Here is a 16,382-nt window from a genome sequence, read left to right as displayed (position 1 = left end):
GGATGACGTTTGATTGTGCATGACTGCTTTGTATTACTGTTGGATGTTGTAATGTGGGATCGTGGAATTAGACAATTGAGTTCTCATTGGGTATGAAGAAAGAGGGGAGAGGAGGAGGAGGAGGAGGGGAGTGTGAAAACGAATAGAAGGGTTTATTGAGGACAAAGGCTCAACTTAGCAGGGCGATCTGAGGTCTGTTTATTCTGTCCTTAGCTCATGTTCCTGCTAACCATGTTTATTCATTCATTTCACATCAGTAAGTGAAGAAGAATCATGGGCAAGTGCAGCAGCCAGAACATGTCCCTCTGTGGAATGAGAAAATTTGTTGAAATATGTACACTTTATGTAAACACACACTGGGGAGTGTAATGCACTTGTCCCATGAACTCAAATACCCCTTGATTAACACCACTCGTTGTGTGTGTTTTAAACTGCATTATATAAGGCTCAGTTAATTATATAAACATTTACTAGATATCGCTACAATTCAGTTTCTTTCCCCCGCAATTGAACTGTCAGTGTTCAAGTCAGTTACGTCTGTTTTACATTTTGTACTATTCTGCCTGGGCATGCAGAAGATGGATGTTTGAGCTTTTACTTTACCTATTACTGTGGGTTTTGTATTTCAGCTATTCAGCTATTCTGTTTGTCTTTTGCTTTTGTTATTTCAGCCTTCCATGTGTTACCTTTAGTGAAACCATTTATCCATTACCTTTATGTAAATGTCAAGCATTGATCCATTACATTTTGAAAAGTATTTCATCCATTTATTCATTAGCTCTTTCAACTGCGCCCCTTTCCACAGCTGTTAATCCACTTCACTGGCCAGTTATTTCACCCTTTATATTCCATATTCCTATTTCATGAGTTTAACTAACTATAACATTTATTTATAACACTTAAATTGGTGATTTGTAAGATAACTATTTCAAACACCTATCTATCAATTTAAAGTTAAGCTATTTAAACAGTCCCCTTGTGGCAAGCTTTCCATTTTATTCAAAGGTAGCGTCTTTCCTAAAAAATAAAATAGAGACTTGTACAAAATAAATCCTGCTTAATGGGCTTCTACTCATATGTGGTGGTGACTGTGTCTGCAGAGAACTCCCTCTGGCTGTATTTTGATGTTTTGGTGTAGTTGGGACTTTTCTGGGCGGGAAGTCGGTGTGTTTTCCCCAGCCAATGGCAGAGCGTAGGTGAAGTTGGGCCTGCGGCGCCGTGGGCTTGTATAAAAACAACCATGAGGACAACTCTGGATACGGTCGAGCCAGGAGAAATGGCGGCTACACATTTAGCATCAAAGAAAAGGAAACATAGTCCGAATGCAGTGCTAGGGCATCAGGCCCATACCCGACCCACACCGGCAACGGGAGCCTCAAGGGCTATGCCGTGACGAGTAGGATCACAGCCAAGCCACCATTGTATATGATAGTATCAAACTATTCCAACCATTTATCCATTATGTCAAGCTAAGTATTTCAACTTTAAGCTGATTATTGTTTTAACATTGAAGCCATAGGACTAATATCTGGCTGCATGCACAAATGCAGCACAGCTGACTCAATATGTGAATTTGCGAAAAAACATCTCTCCTGGTTGGGAATCACCACTGTAACTTTATTTTTTTCCTGTGATATCAAAGTCTTTGTCTGAGTGTGACTTCAGCACTGCATGGATTATACAAAAGGGTCTGATTCGAGCTAAGTGAGAGTTCCTTGATGAATCCTGACGATGGGAAGTCGTGTGGGTGGAAAGAATGACTCACCCATCATCGGCCCATAGTGTTATGTTGCTGCTGCTGGTGCAGAACCGAGTCAAGCCCCATCTCACAGTGCTTAAGGAGTGATGATGTCAGAGCTGTCACTGCTCTACCCTCTCCGAGCACCCACTCACAAAGCTCTTGTAATTGTGCACTCAGGGCAGGGTGGGATACAATAATAGCACTGAGTGGAGTATATTGTCTTCAGTTAACCCTTTGTCCCTGTGTTGGGAACCCTGCGTTACTCACTTCTTATCATTTCTTCCTCAATTTTTACGGCTGTTCTCTGCCTGGAAACTTGCATATTATTATTTCTAGAAGTTGAACTAAATGAAATTTAAAAGGGTGGCTTCCATTAAATCAGGAAACATTACTTGGCTAGTCATCCTCTGCAAAAACAGTTTCCTCCTCAAATATTTTCTCTAATGCTCAGAGAAATGTTATTCCACTCCTTTTACCCCTCAGGAAGAATTCTTATCCCGGTGATTCAAGTGTGTTTGGAAAGAGATAACATTACCGTGACGTTAATCTAATTGATGTGTTGTTGTTTGTCGTTTAGATACATGTCTTAATGCGCTCTGTCCATGAAAACACTCATGAATGACTCAGTGTTAGCGAAGGATCTGAAGAAATCACCACCCCCATGCTTCTGCAGAAAATGACGCAGACGTGCTCTTGAGCAACTTTTTTTTCTTAGTGTACATGGAATTGATAATGCATGGAGTCGGCAGCTTCAGTTCTGTGAAATAAGTGACTCATCACTCGATAAATTACAGAGGTTACATAACTACTGTACTTTCTCAGGATATGTCTACCCTTCGAATAAAACGACTTCTTGGTATTCTTAACATGCATACTGTATGTAACCTAAAGATATATAATATATATATAGCTATTTGAAAAAACAACTCATGATGTTGTAGGTTTAGGTCAAAGGGTCTGGCGTAACAAGTGTTTCAGTCGTGTATGTGCGTATGTTTTGTTTTTACGTCTTGAAGACTACTTGAAAATACCTGTAGTCATATTTTTTTTTCTTTAATACTTGCAATGCACACCATCAGTCAGAAACCAAAGTAATGCCATTTTTAGAAGAACTCAGTTACTTAGTGTTGTCCTGGAATACCTCCTCTTGGTTGTTAAGGTTATACTGACCTCTAGTGGTGTTCTGGTACTTTTTGTCACAGATAACCACACACACGCTCTCTCTCTCTCTCTCTCTCTCTCTCTCTCTCTCTCTCTCTCTCTCTCTCTCTCTCTCTCTCTCTCTCACTCACACACACACACATTAGCAGTACTACCTAGTGCCCTTTCGGAGATCAGTTTTATTTTGTCCATGTCTGTTCAAAGTCCTCCAATCTGTCCTGAAGCATATCAGATTCTTTCCAGGGCAAGGCTTCAACGTTTTGAGAGATACTTTAATTGCTGTGTTGCCATCTAACCACACTCTCAGGCTTGTATATAAATATAAAGTGTTGTTGGCATTTGCCCTCAGATGTCTTCTCCGGTTCCCCGCTTCATCATTTGTAACTTCACTCTGCCTCGCCATCTGCGCCATCGTCTGCAGATGTCTGATGGTTATACAAAGCCTGATTGCGCTGCTCACCTTCCAATGCATTGACATCAAGACTGATGATGCCGTTGTCTTCCAACAGGATAGACTTGGAGGCCCCGATGATTAAGATGCATGATGTACAAATGTGCAGACTGGGAGGTGGCATCAGTTGTAAGAGCTGATCCACAGCACAGACAAGAAGAGCGGCATGGCTGTGATTGCTCGGGCCCCCTTGACACCGTTGCGTGTCAGTCGTCTGTTCCATCTGTTTGTTTTGTGGTCATTAAAATATGCATATGTGCTTCATGTACAGTATATTACTTTGTAAGAATTCCCATCAGGGCAGTAAAGGCATACACTAACATCAGGATGTTTGGGGGGTAACCATCTTAAAATGTCAGGATTGAAATAGGTCTTTGCCCTCGGTGCGGTTTGTGAGCTGGTGTGAACTGCAGCCAGTTCACACAAGGGTTTCTGATCCGGGAAGGGCAGAGTACAAAAGTCCTTGCTCCCTTGGCAGAGCCACTGTGTCTGACAGATGGTACTTAGACAGGCTAAGCTGTGTGCCTCCGACCAGAGATTAGAACCCAAACTCTCTCTAGCGGATGTGATCACAGGTCAGCTGCTGGGGAACGTTTTCCTGAAGGGTGTCTGACGGCTTCATTTACCCTGGACTTCCTCCTACATTTAGAAGAAAGATTTACACAATCTGGTCTTGAGTAATCAAACGGACTCTTCGGCTTCCACTTGAATTTAGGATGAACTCTGTGACTCAGTGGCACTTTATATTTAATTCAATGAGAAAAAGATGTCTAGTGTTGTAAGAATCCATCTTTGTGTCCTGGAACACTTTGAGGTCGACAAAAGTATGTGCAGAACGCCCACAAGAACTCAGCACAGTTAAAAAACAAAAAACAACTGTTGTTACAATCAGGTGATGCAGCTTTTAAAATGGCTTTATTAAAGCCATCTATTAGTATCTAACTACCTCCAACCAGCCAACTGTTTTACTGTATAATGACCGTCTTAACCACAGGGGTGGTCTGCTACAGCAACTACATAAATGATACTTGTTGGTTTAATACTACACTAACTGAAAGTTGGGAAACTAACTTGAGAGACAGAAAAGCAGCCAGAGATATTAACTTTTTTATTTCCTACTACAGCCCATCACACTGGACCCTACATTTCTCACAATGTAAGAGGATCGTGTCCTCCCATACATTTGGATGTGACCTTAGACAGCGAATGTCTAAGGAATTTGTTTATGTAAAACAAACAAACAAACAAACAAAAATATTTATTCATGGAAATAAGGGTTGTTGATCAAAAATGTGCAAAAGCTGACAACTCTTTTTGCTCAAATCCAAAACCCAAAGCAGAAACTCCATTGGAATTCTGCAGTGGGAACTCATGGAAGAGGAAAAAGGTGATCATTACAACGTTGTAGGCCATTTGGTTGAACTGTATTTTGTTCATCAAATTCAGTTAACAGAAATAAAGAGAACAATTGAAGAGATGTATCAGCTTCATTTATGTGCTGAATAAAATTATTACTATGATATATCAAAATAAAAGCATATTTGACACAGATACAAAGCAGAGTTAGAGGAGCCAGAGAGCTTCGGCTGGAACTATCATAAGGATTTAGGTCATATTGATTTATCACTGTAGTATGTTCTTCAAGTCAGTTGTATAGAAAAGTGTGCTTTACCTTGATATGCTTCTGACTGTCATCTGAGGTCAGGTCACCTGATGTTGCTGTGATGTTTCTCATCAGCTGTTGTTCGGCGTAGGTGTGACCAACGCGACAGTCTTGTTAAATTTGCCGGGTCGGTCAGGCATACTGCTGTCAGCTTAGCCCCGGGTGTGTGAGAGCATGAAATCCCCCTTGTCCCTGTTCATTGTCCCCTCGGCCTGCTTACTGATCTCAACGGCCTCCTTGATCCAACATTTGTATTTGATGATTTTACATTTCAATGATTTTTGCGTTGTTCAAGTCCATGATGTGATTGTTTCTTTTGCAGTGGTCTATTATGACGGAGTTATGGTCACACCGAGCAAAACAACAGCTGATAAGACACGTCACAGCAACATCAGCTGACCCTTCTGAGGAAGACTGCAGATGACGGTTGAAACATACCAAGGTAAAGCACACTTTTCTATTGGTCTGACTAGAAGAACATACTATAGTGATCATCAGATGAAGACATACTGTAATGAACTTCAGTGAACTATAGTAATTTATCTCTGCCTAGATTTGTGCAGCAGTCTAGCATTGCAGATCATAAATATTTTATGTGTAGTGTTGCCAGGATGGTCAATATCAGTTCTTTTCTTGTGATGGCTGCCCATTGATCAGGCCAGACTCCCAGCGCTGCCACAGAGGAGCCTTCTGACCGCCTGCTCTGTGAACTTTTGGCTCCTGTTGTGGGATAAGACGGAGAGAAGAGCAAGATTTAGAGAGGGAGCTGAGCTCTGAATTTCAAATTGTTGTGGAAGTAGAGAAGAAAACACTGCAGTTGAGATTACCATTCAAAACAACATCAAAGAAACCCATGTGTAGTTGATAGCAACTCCTGACAGATATAACCATTATCTGGTAGCACCTAGTCTTTCATATACTGTAATATGAATCCAATACAAAAAAGTGAGGTCACAATGAAGTTGACCTTGATCTTTTGGGTCTAACACATCCTCACCACTGTCATAGTTACTGTATGAAGTCTCAAGTCATGGCCTAAAATGTGTTTTGTGAAGTTACAAAGATTTTCAAATTCTAATCATGACTCCAAGTGACCATTGGTACCAAATTTGACGACATTCTCTCCTGAGATATTGCACTGATAAGAATAAGATGGACGTATGTACACAAGGTCTGATGGCCAACCCAGAAACTTAATGGCCATCGGAGGCATGGGAATCTCATGTAGAACTCATTCCGAATGAAAATAAACAAAAACATAATGACTTATAATTACATGATATAGTATTACTGATATATCTCTTTCAGATATCATATGTAAAAAAAACAACCCAAAAAACAAAATATTATGTAAATGTTATGTAAGGATGATTTCACGGTCTTACGCAAGATGTTGTCACAAGATCAAATACAGAACAAGAATTTATAAAATCCATCTGCATTTCAGAACACTTCAAATCTAATGTTTTTGTTTACCCATTTGATGTGCCGACCAGATAGGATTCAGAAATGTGCAAATACAGCCAGATATTTAGAGTTCAATTTGAACTGAATCTTTATTTTTCATGCCGTGAACGTCACCATTAGTAGGCCACCCCCTCCGTGCTCTCTGAGATGTGAACAACAGAAACCCTTTGATGATGCTCTATCCTTTTCCTGAACTGGTGACAGTAAAACATGACACCGTACTGTGTTCCTGCCAGTGCGTTGCATATATCAAATGCATATTTTACAGAAAGAAGATGAAAACAAAAATGAACTGTTTCCAGTTAATGGACCTGATTCATCACCTTTTTCTGATCAGGTTTCTTCTGATCTTTCTTGGCCGGCGGTGGCCAGACGCATTCCAGTTTCCCCCTGTGTCTGACATCTGAAGAGGAAGAAGAAGAAACAAGTGAGATAATATGAAGGGGGGGAAATCAGACTAGTTTACTACCCACAGCAGAAACCTGAACATTATTTCCCAGGCTAGCTGCATTTCATACAGAATTATTTTGTAGGGTTGTGGACTATGTTTAAAAAAAAAAAAAAAACATAATCCACAATCTCTTCATCCACTGTGTACAGTTCATGTAGATTAAGTAGCTCTGAGCAGCAAGAAGCTCATATCACAGTCCTGAACTGTGTGTCTGGGTTACACAAAAACAAAGTGTCGTGTCAAGCATGATTAGGATAACACAGTAGAGCTTATCTGACCTTAACAATGAGTCATTTCCCTTAGTTTAGCCCAGCCCACACACATTATATAGCTGTCACATGTGGCTCCGTCGTCTTCACCTTGAGACAACCCACGCATCATTATCCCGCCGCTGAAAATACTAACACGGTGCTACGTAATGGCACACTCCCTGACTGGGTGCTGCTGTGTGTTTACTCAGGGCTTGGAGCTCTCCTGCTGGGTGTATAGGCAACAACAGCAGACAGGAAGAAACGCAGACAAACTGGGCATACAGATTCCTTCCAACAAGACGTATCAGCCGTCTTAAGTCATTCCTATTTACACAACACTATAATCGAACCAGAACTGCCCGTGGCTCAAGCTGGAGCCCAGATAGCAGCCTTCATGTTGTCACTTAGCCCGCTGGCATCTGCTGACTCAGATCAGGCCACAGCTAGAGTGATGTGCCCTTAACCGCCGGTGACAGGGTTGACATTAAGTTGTCGATAAGACTCCTTGGATAACACTATGTGATGCTAATGTAGAGAGGCATTCATTAAAGTGTTCAGACTGAGTGTCAGAAGGCTGGGATGTGCAAAGAATAAAGATCTAAGTGACTCCTATCAGACATAGAAGTATTAGCGTGATGCATCTTTGCACCATGATGGAAATGTTTCGACATTATACCCTTATAACACCGTGCAGTCACACGGAGAATTCATCAGTAAAGTAAAAATATACCAACTCACTGGTAGTTTACCATAGGAGTAAACAGTATAGCATTTACCTTTGAGATAAATGTAAAATACTGTAAGTACTCTACAATGTGCCTCAGAGCTGTACTCTACTGTATTCAGTTAAGTCCCACCGCTGATACTCGTGTCAAACGAATCACAGAGACCATGCGGACTGACCTGGTACGAGGGTCTGTGCTGATTGCTTCTCGTCTTCCTCTTGAGCATTTTGCCTATTCTCTCCATACAGAGTGCATCTCTGTCTGCGCAGCTCCTCCTCTCTTTCTCTGGCCTCCCGGATGTCCTTTTCTACCTCTGGCTGCAGAGCCAGGGCTGGACGCAGCTTGAAGAAGGGGTTGTGTTTGAGGATGGGCGATCCTTGCCTCATGTCTCCCTCCCTTATTTTGCGTCTCATATCTACAGCTGATATGGCGACATCAGTGCCTATGGAATCCATGCTTCTGCACAGGCGTGGCTGTTTGTCTTGTTTTGGGTAAGGGGATAGGCGCGTTTTGTCTCGTGAACCCCCAGTTGGGCTCCTTGACCTTAGCGTTTCAGAGCTTTGCTCCCTCTCAGAGGTTGTAGATTCATGCAGTCTGAGGGAATTTGTTCTGGAAACAGAGCAACTTTTGAGGGAAAATATCTCCAGGCTACGTGTGCGCTCCAGCACAGAAGGATAAACAGGACCTCTTATCTGCGTGGTAGGGATTTTCTTGTGCCTTGTTGGACCCTCTGTGTTATCCTGCTGGAAAGCCTCAAACATAAGTTTTGTCTCTTTTAACTGGCGGACCTCTCCTTTGCTGTAGCCACCCGGGATCTTTCCCTGGTTGACCAGCACCAGTTCTCTCTGAAACTCTTTACTTATCTCCTTCTGCATCTTCTTCTCTGAGAACTGCCAGTCGTCGCGTTGGCCAGCCTGGGGTGGGATTGGTTCGAGCGAGATATTGGTCTTAAAGGGAATCTCCAGTACATCTGGATTATCTGCAAGGTTGAGGATACCCCCAGCTCTCTGCAGGTTTTCCTTGTCACATTGATCGTCATCAGAGCTATCAGTCCTCTGTACAGGCATTGTAGACAAAGACGTCCTTTCTTCTTCACCTGTTGGCGTCGCTTGTCTTGGTGTCAAATCGTCGTCTAAATCTTCCTCAAACACATCCTTCTCCTCACCTCTTGTTTCTTGGTCGACCTCATGCCGTTGCTGCACCAGTTGCAGACGCTGAAGTAGTTCCTCTCCCTGTTGGATATCTATAGATAACCTCTTGTTTCCATCTCCCTGTTCTCCCTTTGTCATCTCGTCAGAGCCATCGGAAACAGAGAGTCGAAGGGTTTCGCTTGAGCTGCTGTCCCTCCTCACCCAGTCATTCTTTGTTCGGTTATAGCCCAAAGACCTGGCGTCAACATGTTCTTGATCATCCTTGCTCTCCTCTACAGGTATCTCTGTACTTGTTGAGTCCATCTTGTTTTGGTTGCATTTGACAAGCTTTGGTGACCCTTGGGGGGTTTCTAAATCATTTGCACCACTGCAGTCGTCATTTTCTGTTACTAATTTTGAGTTTGTTTCATTGTCAGAGTTTTCATCGATGTTTGACGGATTTTCTTTTGGGTATTTGTCTGCATCAGTTTCCCTCCAGATATCTTCTTGTTGCTCATTTGATTCACCATCTCTTGTTGTGTTATCCCGATGGTGCCTTCCTGGTGAATCATGGCATGTTTCCATCAAACAACCCGTGTCCTCCATAGGTATTTGGTCTTGATCTGTTGGAGAGATGGTGTCCTTGCCGATGGACAGAGATATGTTCGTAAACTCCTTAGGAGTCTGCGTTGTACCTGCTATTACTTCATCCACCTTGTTGTGTGCTGCCATTAACTGGCTCTCACCATGGTGCCAGTCTAAGCCGCTGAGATTAGCTTTAGTCTCTGTGGCGTCAGCTGCCCCATTTGAAAGGGTCACACTGGACTTATTGACCACTGCACCTGTGCTGCCCTCTGCTGGAAGCACAGGAGCAGTGGTGGAAGGAGGTGGTGGGATGAGGCCATCATCTACACCCTCATCATCCATCATGCTGTAGCACCTCGTGATCACTGAACGGCCAGGACGAATGACTCTGCTTTTATCTTGGGGCATCTCACCAGGGTTTATTGATCGGACCTCAGGGGTGGAGTCCACCTTCATCCACAAACCACCATCGTCTTGGGAAACCTGACCTTGAAGTCTGGGATGTCTTGTTTCCATGGTGACAAACCTTTGAAGCACTTAAAGATGTTAAATCTGTTTTCCCCGTTAATTCTTCTTTGCTTGCGATTAAATATGAGTCACATAAGAGAGTGTTACTGAGGTAAATGATAAAATCCCTTGTAATATATCCTGTAATGATAAATTGAACACTGTTAGGTGATGAATACACAGGAAAATGTGCACATCTTATCTTATCTGTTGCCTCAAGTGTGTCTTTCCTATTGATTGTTTTGACACAACAGTGTAGAAAGAAAGCTCCTATGTTCTCTCTTTAAAAATCTGTATATTCTTACTAGCAGGATTTGTCCAATTTGCAATTTGCACACTGAAATATGAGACTTCCTCTGGCAAGGGTCAGACCTTTAGAATAAAAATATGTATATATTCACAACATTTGGCATCTTTAGGGGGTAGCAATTTTCAACACTTTTTTGAGTTCATTGATCTTTTTCATGGAGGAGCTGCAAACTGTTTTTTCTTTAAAACACATTTAAAAGAAAGCCCTTGGTGAGATAGATCTTATGTCACCATATCTTTTTGTGCTGGGACTTGTACTGTCAGATTCATATGGAACCACACAAGTAAAAATGATCTGATGAGCCCTATTGACCCCACTGCTGATCTCAATGCAAGCAGTGTGCAGGTGTTGTTATGTTTAAATGGAAATTCATTAGCAAATATACAATGTTTAGACATTTAAGGTTGGTGGGAGCTGGAGCCGATCTGAGAATATGCAACATACAACTAACAGACCTGAATTGTTCCAAAATCAAGATTGTCATTTAAATTGGTACAAACTAGTTTCCATACACCTGGAACTCTGCTTTGCTTGGCTGGTTATCCAGCCTTGCTACAAGCACTGGGAGAGCCACTAGTTGTCTTTTATTTTTCTTTTCAGCAGTGCATACAGCCGCTGTGTTGTTTTGGTGACTTTTCTCCCCCACTGTTACTATAGCGCTGCCATTTCTGCTGACAAAGGAGAAGAGTAATCGGCTTTCCTGTCTGTTTTGGCACGCACACTGTGTACAGTATCTGCCTGTCTGGCCGGACCCAGATGCTCTCATCATCACTGGTGTGTTCCTGTCAACAATTATGTTTCTGTCTGGTATAACAGCCTTTATTTATCTGGTTGATGCCAGTTATCCATGAGGTCAGTGATCAGCCTTGTAACATTTTGTCTTCACCAAGCTTCCTAGTGGACATGTATTGTGTGTTTTCACTGATGAATCATAGAAAGCATGGAGACATTATGATGATACAATGTCAGAGCATGCAAATATAAAATATTGTCCCTGTATAATCTGATTCCTTGGAGCAGCAGGTTTGAATGTACAAGTCTATACTTACACCTGCATTCAGGGGCTTACTGCCAGCCACACACAGCAATTCGGGATTAACAAGAACAGCACCACATTCAATGTAAAGCTCAAGCTTAATGAGCTTAACCTGTTTATTCCAACTTCCTTTCAAGGAATGTCTTATCATAAATAATTATTTTAAATGCTATTCACAAATATTTAAACACTTTACTTAAGTGGCATTATCCATGCAGTTTCATTATTCTGCCATATGTGCAGAAACTAGGCTGTTGCGCTAGTAATATTATATTATTGGTTTTGCAAATATTGAGAAGAATGTGATCTTTAACTGTGCTGCTGCTTTTCTCTTGTTATCTCCAGGCTTTTAAAACCTGCCATTCGGTCTTCAGAGAGCTGTGTGACAAAAACAAACAGGCAGAGCCATAACGTAGACATTTTGAAGGAAGAGACCCACCTGATCGTAGCGCTTCTGTCATCCTCTGTGCATGATAGTACAGTACTAACCTCAATGGAAATATGAATGATCCAGCTGATCTGCTTAGCACCTGCACACCTTCCTGTCCTCTGTGTCATGTGAACAAACAAAATCCTCTTGTGTGGAAGGCAGTGTACAGTCCAAATGACCCACAGCAAGTGTAGTGACATGGAGACATGGAGTTTGTGCTCAATGCTTTTTATTCATAGGCCACTCATGACTATCAATAAGGATTGACATTTTAAAGTATTCCTTATAGATCTGTAGCCACAGTCTGAATGTAGTAATAATTGTTGTAATGAGTGTTCTACCAAAAAGCTGTCTTCAGAGACATCTCATCCTTCCTTTTAAGATGGCCTCCAGTCTTACATGGTGGAGGGGGTTAATCATTTTAAATATTCTACTAATTATCCTGGAAATCAATGTGCTTTAATTTTGACATTGGTGGGACACAAAAATGGTCCACAGGAACCCTTCTGAAATCTTTTTTACTTTTATGGTGGACATAACATATATGGAAGAGCACTGAATGAAAGAAAATCGGACGTTGAGTGTCTGTTAGAGCACCTTCTATGGCAGAGCAACCCTAGTGTAACAATTATCTATAATTATCTTGTAATCACGTTGTTATGTCACGTTGCCTAGGCCTGTGATCCTACCTTCACTACGATTCGATCTGCACTTTTGTGCACAGAACTAGTGATAAAGGCTGGTGTCACTTCACCTATCAGTGGTTCTCAAACTTGGTGGTGGACTGCAGGTGGACATGTTGGCTGGGGGGTTTATTTTCCTTTAATTGGCTTCTACTGTAGTTGATGGAGCTTCGACTTTTCTCTTAACCAGATGTAGCTACAGCTTTACACACGTGAGCAAAAAAACAACAAAGCCAATCCTATTAATGATATTGGTTTAGAGAGGCTGGACTCATCGTATAGAACAAAATCTGTTAACCATTTGTATACCAAGAGATTGACTAGACACTGATTGACAGCAGTGCTTATGTTTTAATTGTTGGTCAAAGCTGCTGGAGGAACAATTCACTGGTTTCTTGATATTGTAGGGCCGTCACTCTGCAGTCTTCTCCATACCTAAATCTCTTACACAGTTTTGAGAAATCTTTGGTAACTTGTGTTCAGTGACTGAAAAGTGAATAAAATGATGAGATACATTTTTCACATCATGATAAATGTATGAAGGGATTTTATGACCTGGAAAGATATAAAATGCCTCATTAGTAAAAATCTAAAGAAATGTTCCTTGGGAGATCAAGTAACTCTTGTTGTGGTTGTGACCGAGTATTATCATGCATCCCCTCTTCCTGCCAAGAGGACAACACAGATGATCCAGAAACTTGTCAGCCATGAGCCATTATGATCTTGTCATCAGATTCTCAACAATTAAAGGAGCTATTTGTAAGTTGTGCTATTGCTACACAGCTAACGTTAGCATTAACAGCTGTTTACTTACCAGTCTAGACAAAATTATGTGAGTTCAGCATCAAATTTGTTCCTTTACTCGCCAACAGCTGTCTCCAGAGGTGTAAAACGGCACAAATGTTAGCTCTTTTCCTCTACTGTAGCATGCTAACTAGCTATCCCCAGTCCATTCTGCTATACCACTGTTCAATAGTGACCCACTGTCGCCTACAATTTGCCCTGAAGATGAATTATTGTTCATATGGTCTATTATAACCCTGTTGGATCACCACCATCTGTTCCTGACAAGAAACCACATTCAACAGCAGAGAAAACTTACAAATATTTCCTTTAAGCTATTTTCCAAAATGTTAAACTATTAGTTAGGGATGGGACTTTTTCACAATAAAGTACACATAAGCAAGATGAATAAGAAGGTTAACATGCAAAATTCTTATTAAAATGTAGAATACAAACTCCTCCCCAGGACATTAAAACACCCATATTCTCAATTTGGTTCAAATTGGTGACAACAGTCCTGAGTAGTCATGGATAGAAACTATTTCTGAAAGTGTGATACAAACAGACCATGATTAGTCTTGTAAAACATTAGTGCCACACACCAAACATTATGCTGCTACTCTTTGGCTTTTTCCACCCCTGGAGGGAACAGCTAAACATCAGGAATATTTATAGCTGATAAGGCATAGGACAAGTCCCAAGGCAGAGAAGAAGAAGAGTCCTTTGAGATGAGAGCTGTCTGCGAGTCTGCATCAGTGCACGTTGACATTCTCAGCTTTGTCCACCAGGGGGAGGAAGAGGATTTTAATAGTCCCTCAGAGCTGACAGTCAACACTGCTGCAAAGACTCACATCATAATAAATGTCTTTCTCTTTGGCAAAGTAAAAGAGTGGTGGGTGCTCAGAGCCAAAACCATTGTAAGATCCTATCAGGTACTGGCATACACTCTTCTAACAGTCATTAAGGCCACAGTGCAGCAGGTGTCTCGTAGTCACAAGGGTATCAAAAGTTAAGGATTCTCCTGATTAAACCTAATTAGGAAGTATCTGTCTTCAGTCATTTTCTTACATGACAGAGCAGCACTGGCAGGTCTTGCGCTTGGGAGTGTCCTCTCCCACTTCTGTACTGGGTGGAGATGATTTATGCAGCTCCTTGTCCGCTTCCGGGTCCTGGACTTTGACTCCAGTTCCATTTCCATCCAGGGGAACGTCCTGAAATACCTCATCGATGGACTCCTTCCCAGCCTCTTCCTCTGCTTCCTGGTCTACTGTTGAAGGAGGTGAGTCAGGCGTCTCAGGTCCTAGGACATGTTCTTCTCCATCTTCAGTGATAATCACTCGCTCCACTGTGAGCATGCCTTCGTCGTCCTCTTGGCTGTCACCTTGGGACGTAGTGGCATCAGCGTATCCCAAGAACAAGAGGGTCACTGGGCCATCTTCCAACCTTTGATCCTCCACGTTCTCTACTTCTTCTATGTCTCTGAACGCCGTGATACGTCTGCTCTGCTCTTCATCCTCCTCGTTTTCTACACTCACAGCACAGTCCTCTGCGCTCAGCTCAGCCTCCAAGTCGTAGCTTCTGGTGCTGTCCAACTGCATATCGTCCTCTTTTGACATGGCATGATGGGAAGGAAAAGACACAACTTTTTCCTCTGGAGTTCTGCTGCCTTCTACGTGTTCAATCTTCATCTCTGCGTCGCTATTCGGTACGACTGTGACTTCATCCAGCAGCGCTGTCATCCCAACCCCATCAATGACGCTCAAGATCTGGCCCAGCTCTTCACTCGAGGGCTGACATCCCGTCGCACCGACAGCATGGATACTCTTCCTGCCATCGTCAAAGACTGTGGTAATGTTCGGAGCATCAGCCGGTGCGGACATGGGCGCCACTGACCTGACGACAGTGGCGCCTGTCTTGGGGTCTTTCTCGACCTGCACGGTCACCATTCCCAGGACTAACATGAAAAAGACAGAGCACAATTCAATTATAATAAAATGTTAAAGGCAAGACAACACACAAGGCTAAATTACAAATAATAATTTAAGCCACTTGCAGTCTAGTACAAATCTCCTTTTTTTTCCAAACTCCTCCTTAAAGGTCAAAGGTCAGTGGCAGGTCAGGAACAGAGCTTTGTGTGCCGATATAGGGACACAATGAGCAAAATGCAACAGGCATTAAAAATTAATGAACAAGAAAAAAACGCAAAGCGGGCTAAATATAACATTGTTCTCAGGCTGTTCACCTCAGTCCCATTGTTAAGTCGTACCCTGAAGGCTGAAGTTGAACAGAGCCACATTATATAAAAGGGTCATCATTTGCAACAGACAAATGGAGAGACTAATGCAAAGAACTGAAGATATTCTTTTGCCTAAATTCCCGTTCATTAAGTCTTATATTTATCCCTCTCAATGGTGAATATTTTGGGTGAACTCCAGAACTGCCACGTCGCATAAATATAAAGTCAGTTCAGTGCAGTGCAGTCCGACAGAGAGAAGAGTAAACTGCACTGAATGCATTACCTCGCTTTCCTCAGTGCTACAAACCTGTAGTCACACATAATTTATAATGGACATAAACACATGAATGTTGCATTACAATGCAGACTGTTCTCTTGCTTCACCTGATCGGCCATCTTGCCCACTTTCATGAAACATCCTCTGTGCCATTTGTTTGGAGAAGTGATCCTCTGCCTCTTTACTCACTGAAAAAGAAAACATACATTGCCATTAATCAACTGAACACACACATTGTACATATGAATACATACATTCATGCGGAGGCAGACACCTTCATCTCTTATTACACATTAGGGAAACAATAACCTGAAACACTCTGTGCATCATTGTTTGTGGCCTTTACAGGGCTGTGAAAGTAAACAACGTGTCATGTGAGTGAATTCACTTTTCAGTTTGAGTGTGAACAGTGAAACAAATTCATATCATGAATCCAGATTTTAACTTTAACATGCTTTGAAACATTACAAACAAATATTTGCACCTCTCTCTGTT

The 16,382-nt window shown here is 42.0% G+C and overlaps 2 protein-coding genes across 3 annotated transcripts in view; one reads left to right on the top strand and one right to left on the bottom strand.

Annotated features, from left to right (window-relative positions):
* Positions 1-6,842: 6,842 nt before the first annotated feature.
* plppr2a (phospholipid phosphatase related 2a) overlaps positions 6,843-16,382 on the top strand; it is a 108,762-nt gene continuing 99,222 nt past the window's right edge. Inside the window, exon 1 of the mRNA XM_083976819.1 lies at positions 6,843-6,910. The gene's annotated coding sequence lies outside the window, so the exon portion shown is untranslated. The remainder of the gene's footprint in view (positions 6,911-16,382) is intronic.
* LOC310989341 (uncharacterized protein) overlaps positions 13,686-16,382 on the bottom strand; it is a 35,371-nt gene continuing 32,674 nt past the window's right edge. For both annotated transcript variants that reach the window (XM_083976374.1, XM_083976373.1), the window contains exons 8-9: positions 15,995-16,075; positions 13,686-15,328 (exon numbers count right to left, since the gene is read on the bottom strand). In XM_083976374.1, the coding sequence (XP_083832500.1) occupies positions 14,439-15,328; positions 15,995-16,075 (971 nt within the window). In that variant the 3' untranslated portion in view covers positions 13,686-14,438. The remainder of the gene's footprint in view (positions 15,329-15,994; positions 16,076-16,382) is intronic.

The sequence above is a fragment of the Trachurus trachurus genome (assembly GCF_905171665.1).
Source record: "Trachurus trachurus genome assembly, chromosome: 8".
Classification (NCBI taxonomy): Eukaryota; Metazoa; Chordata; class Actinopteri; order Carangiformes; family Carangidae; genus Trachurus; species Trachurus trachurus.
This window is presented reverse-complemented; position numbering and strand designations above follow the sequence as displayed.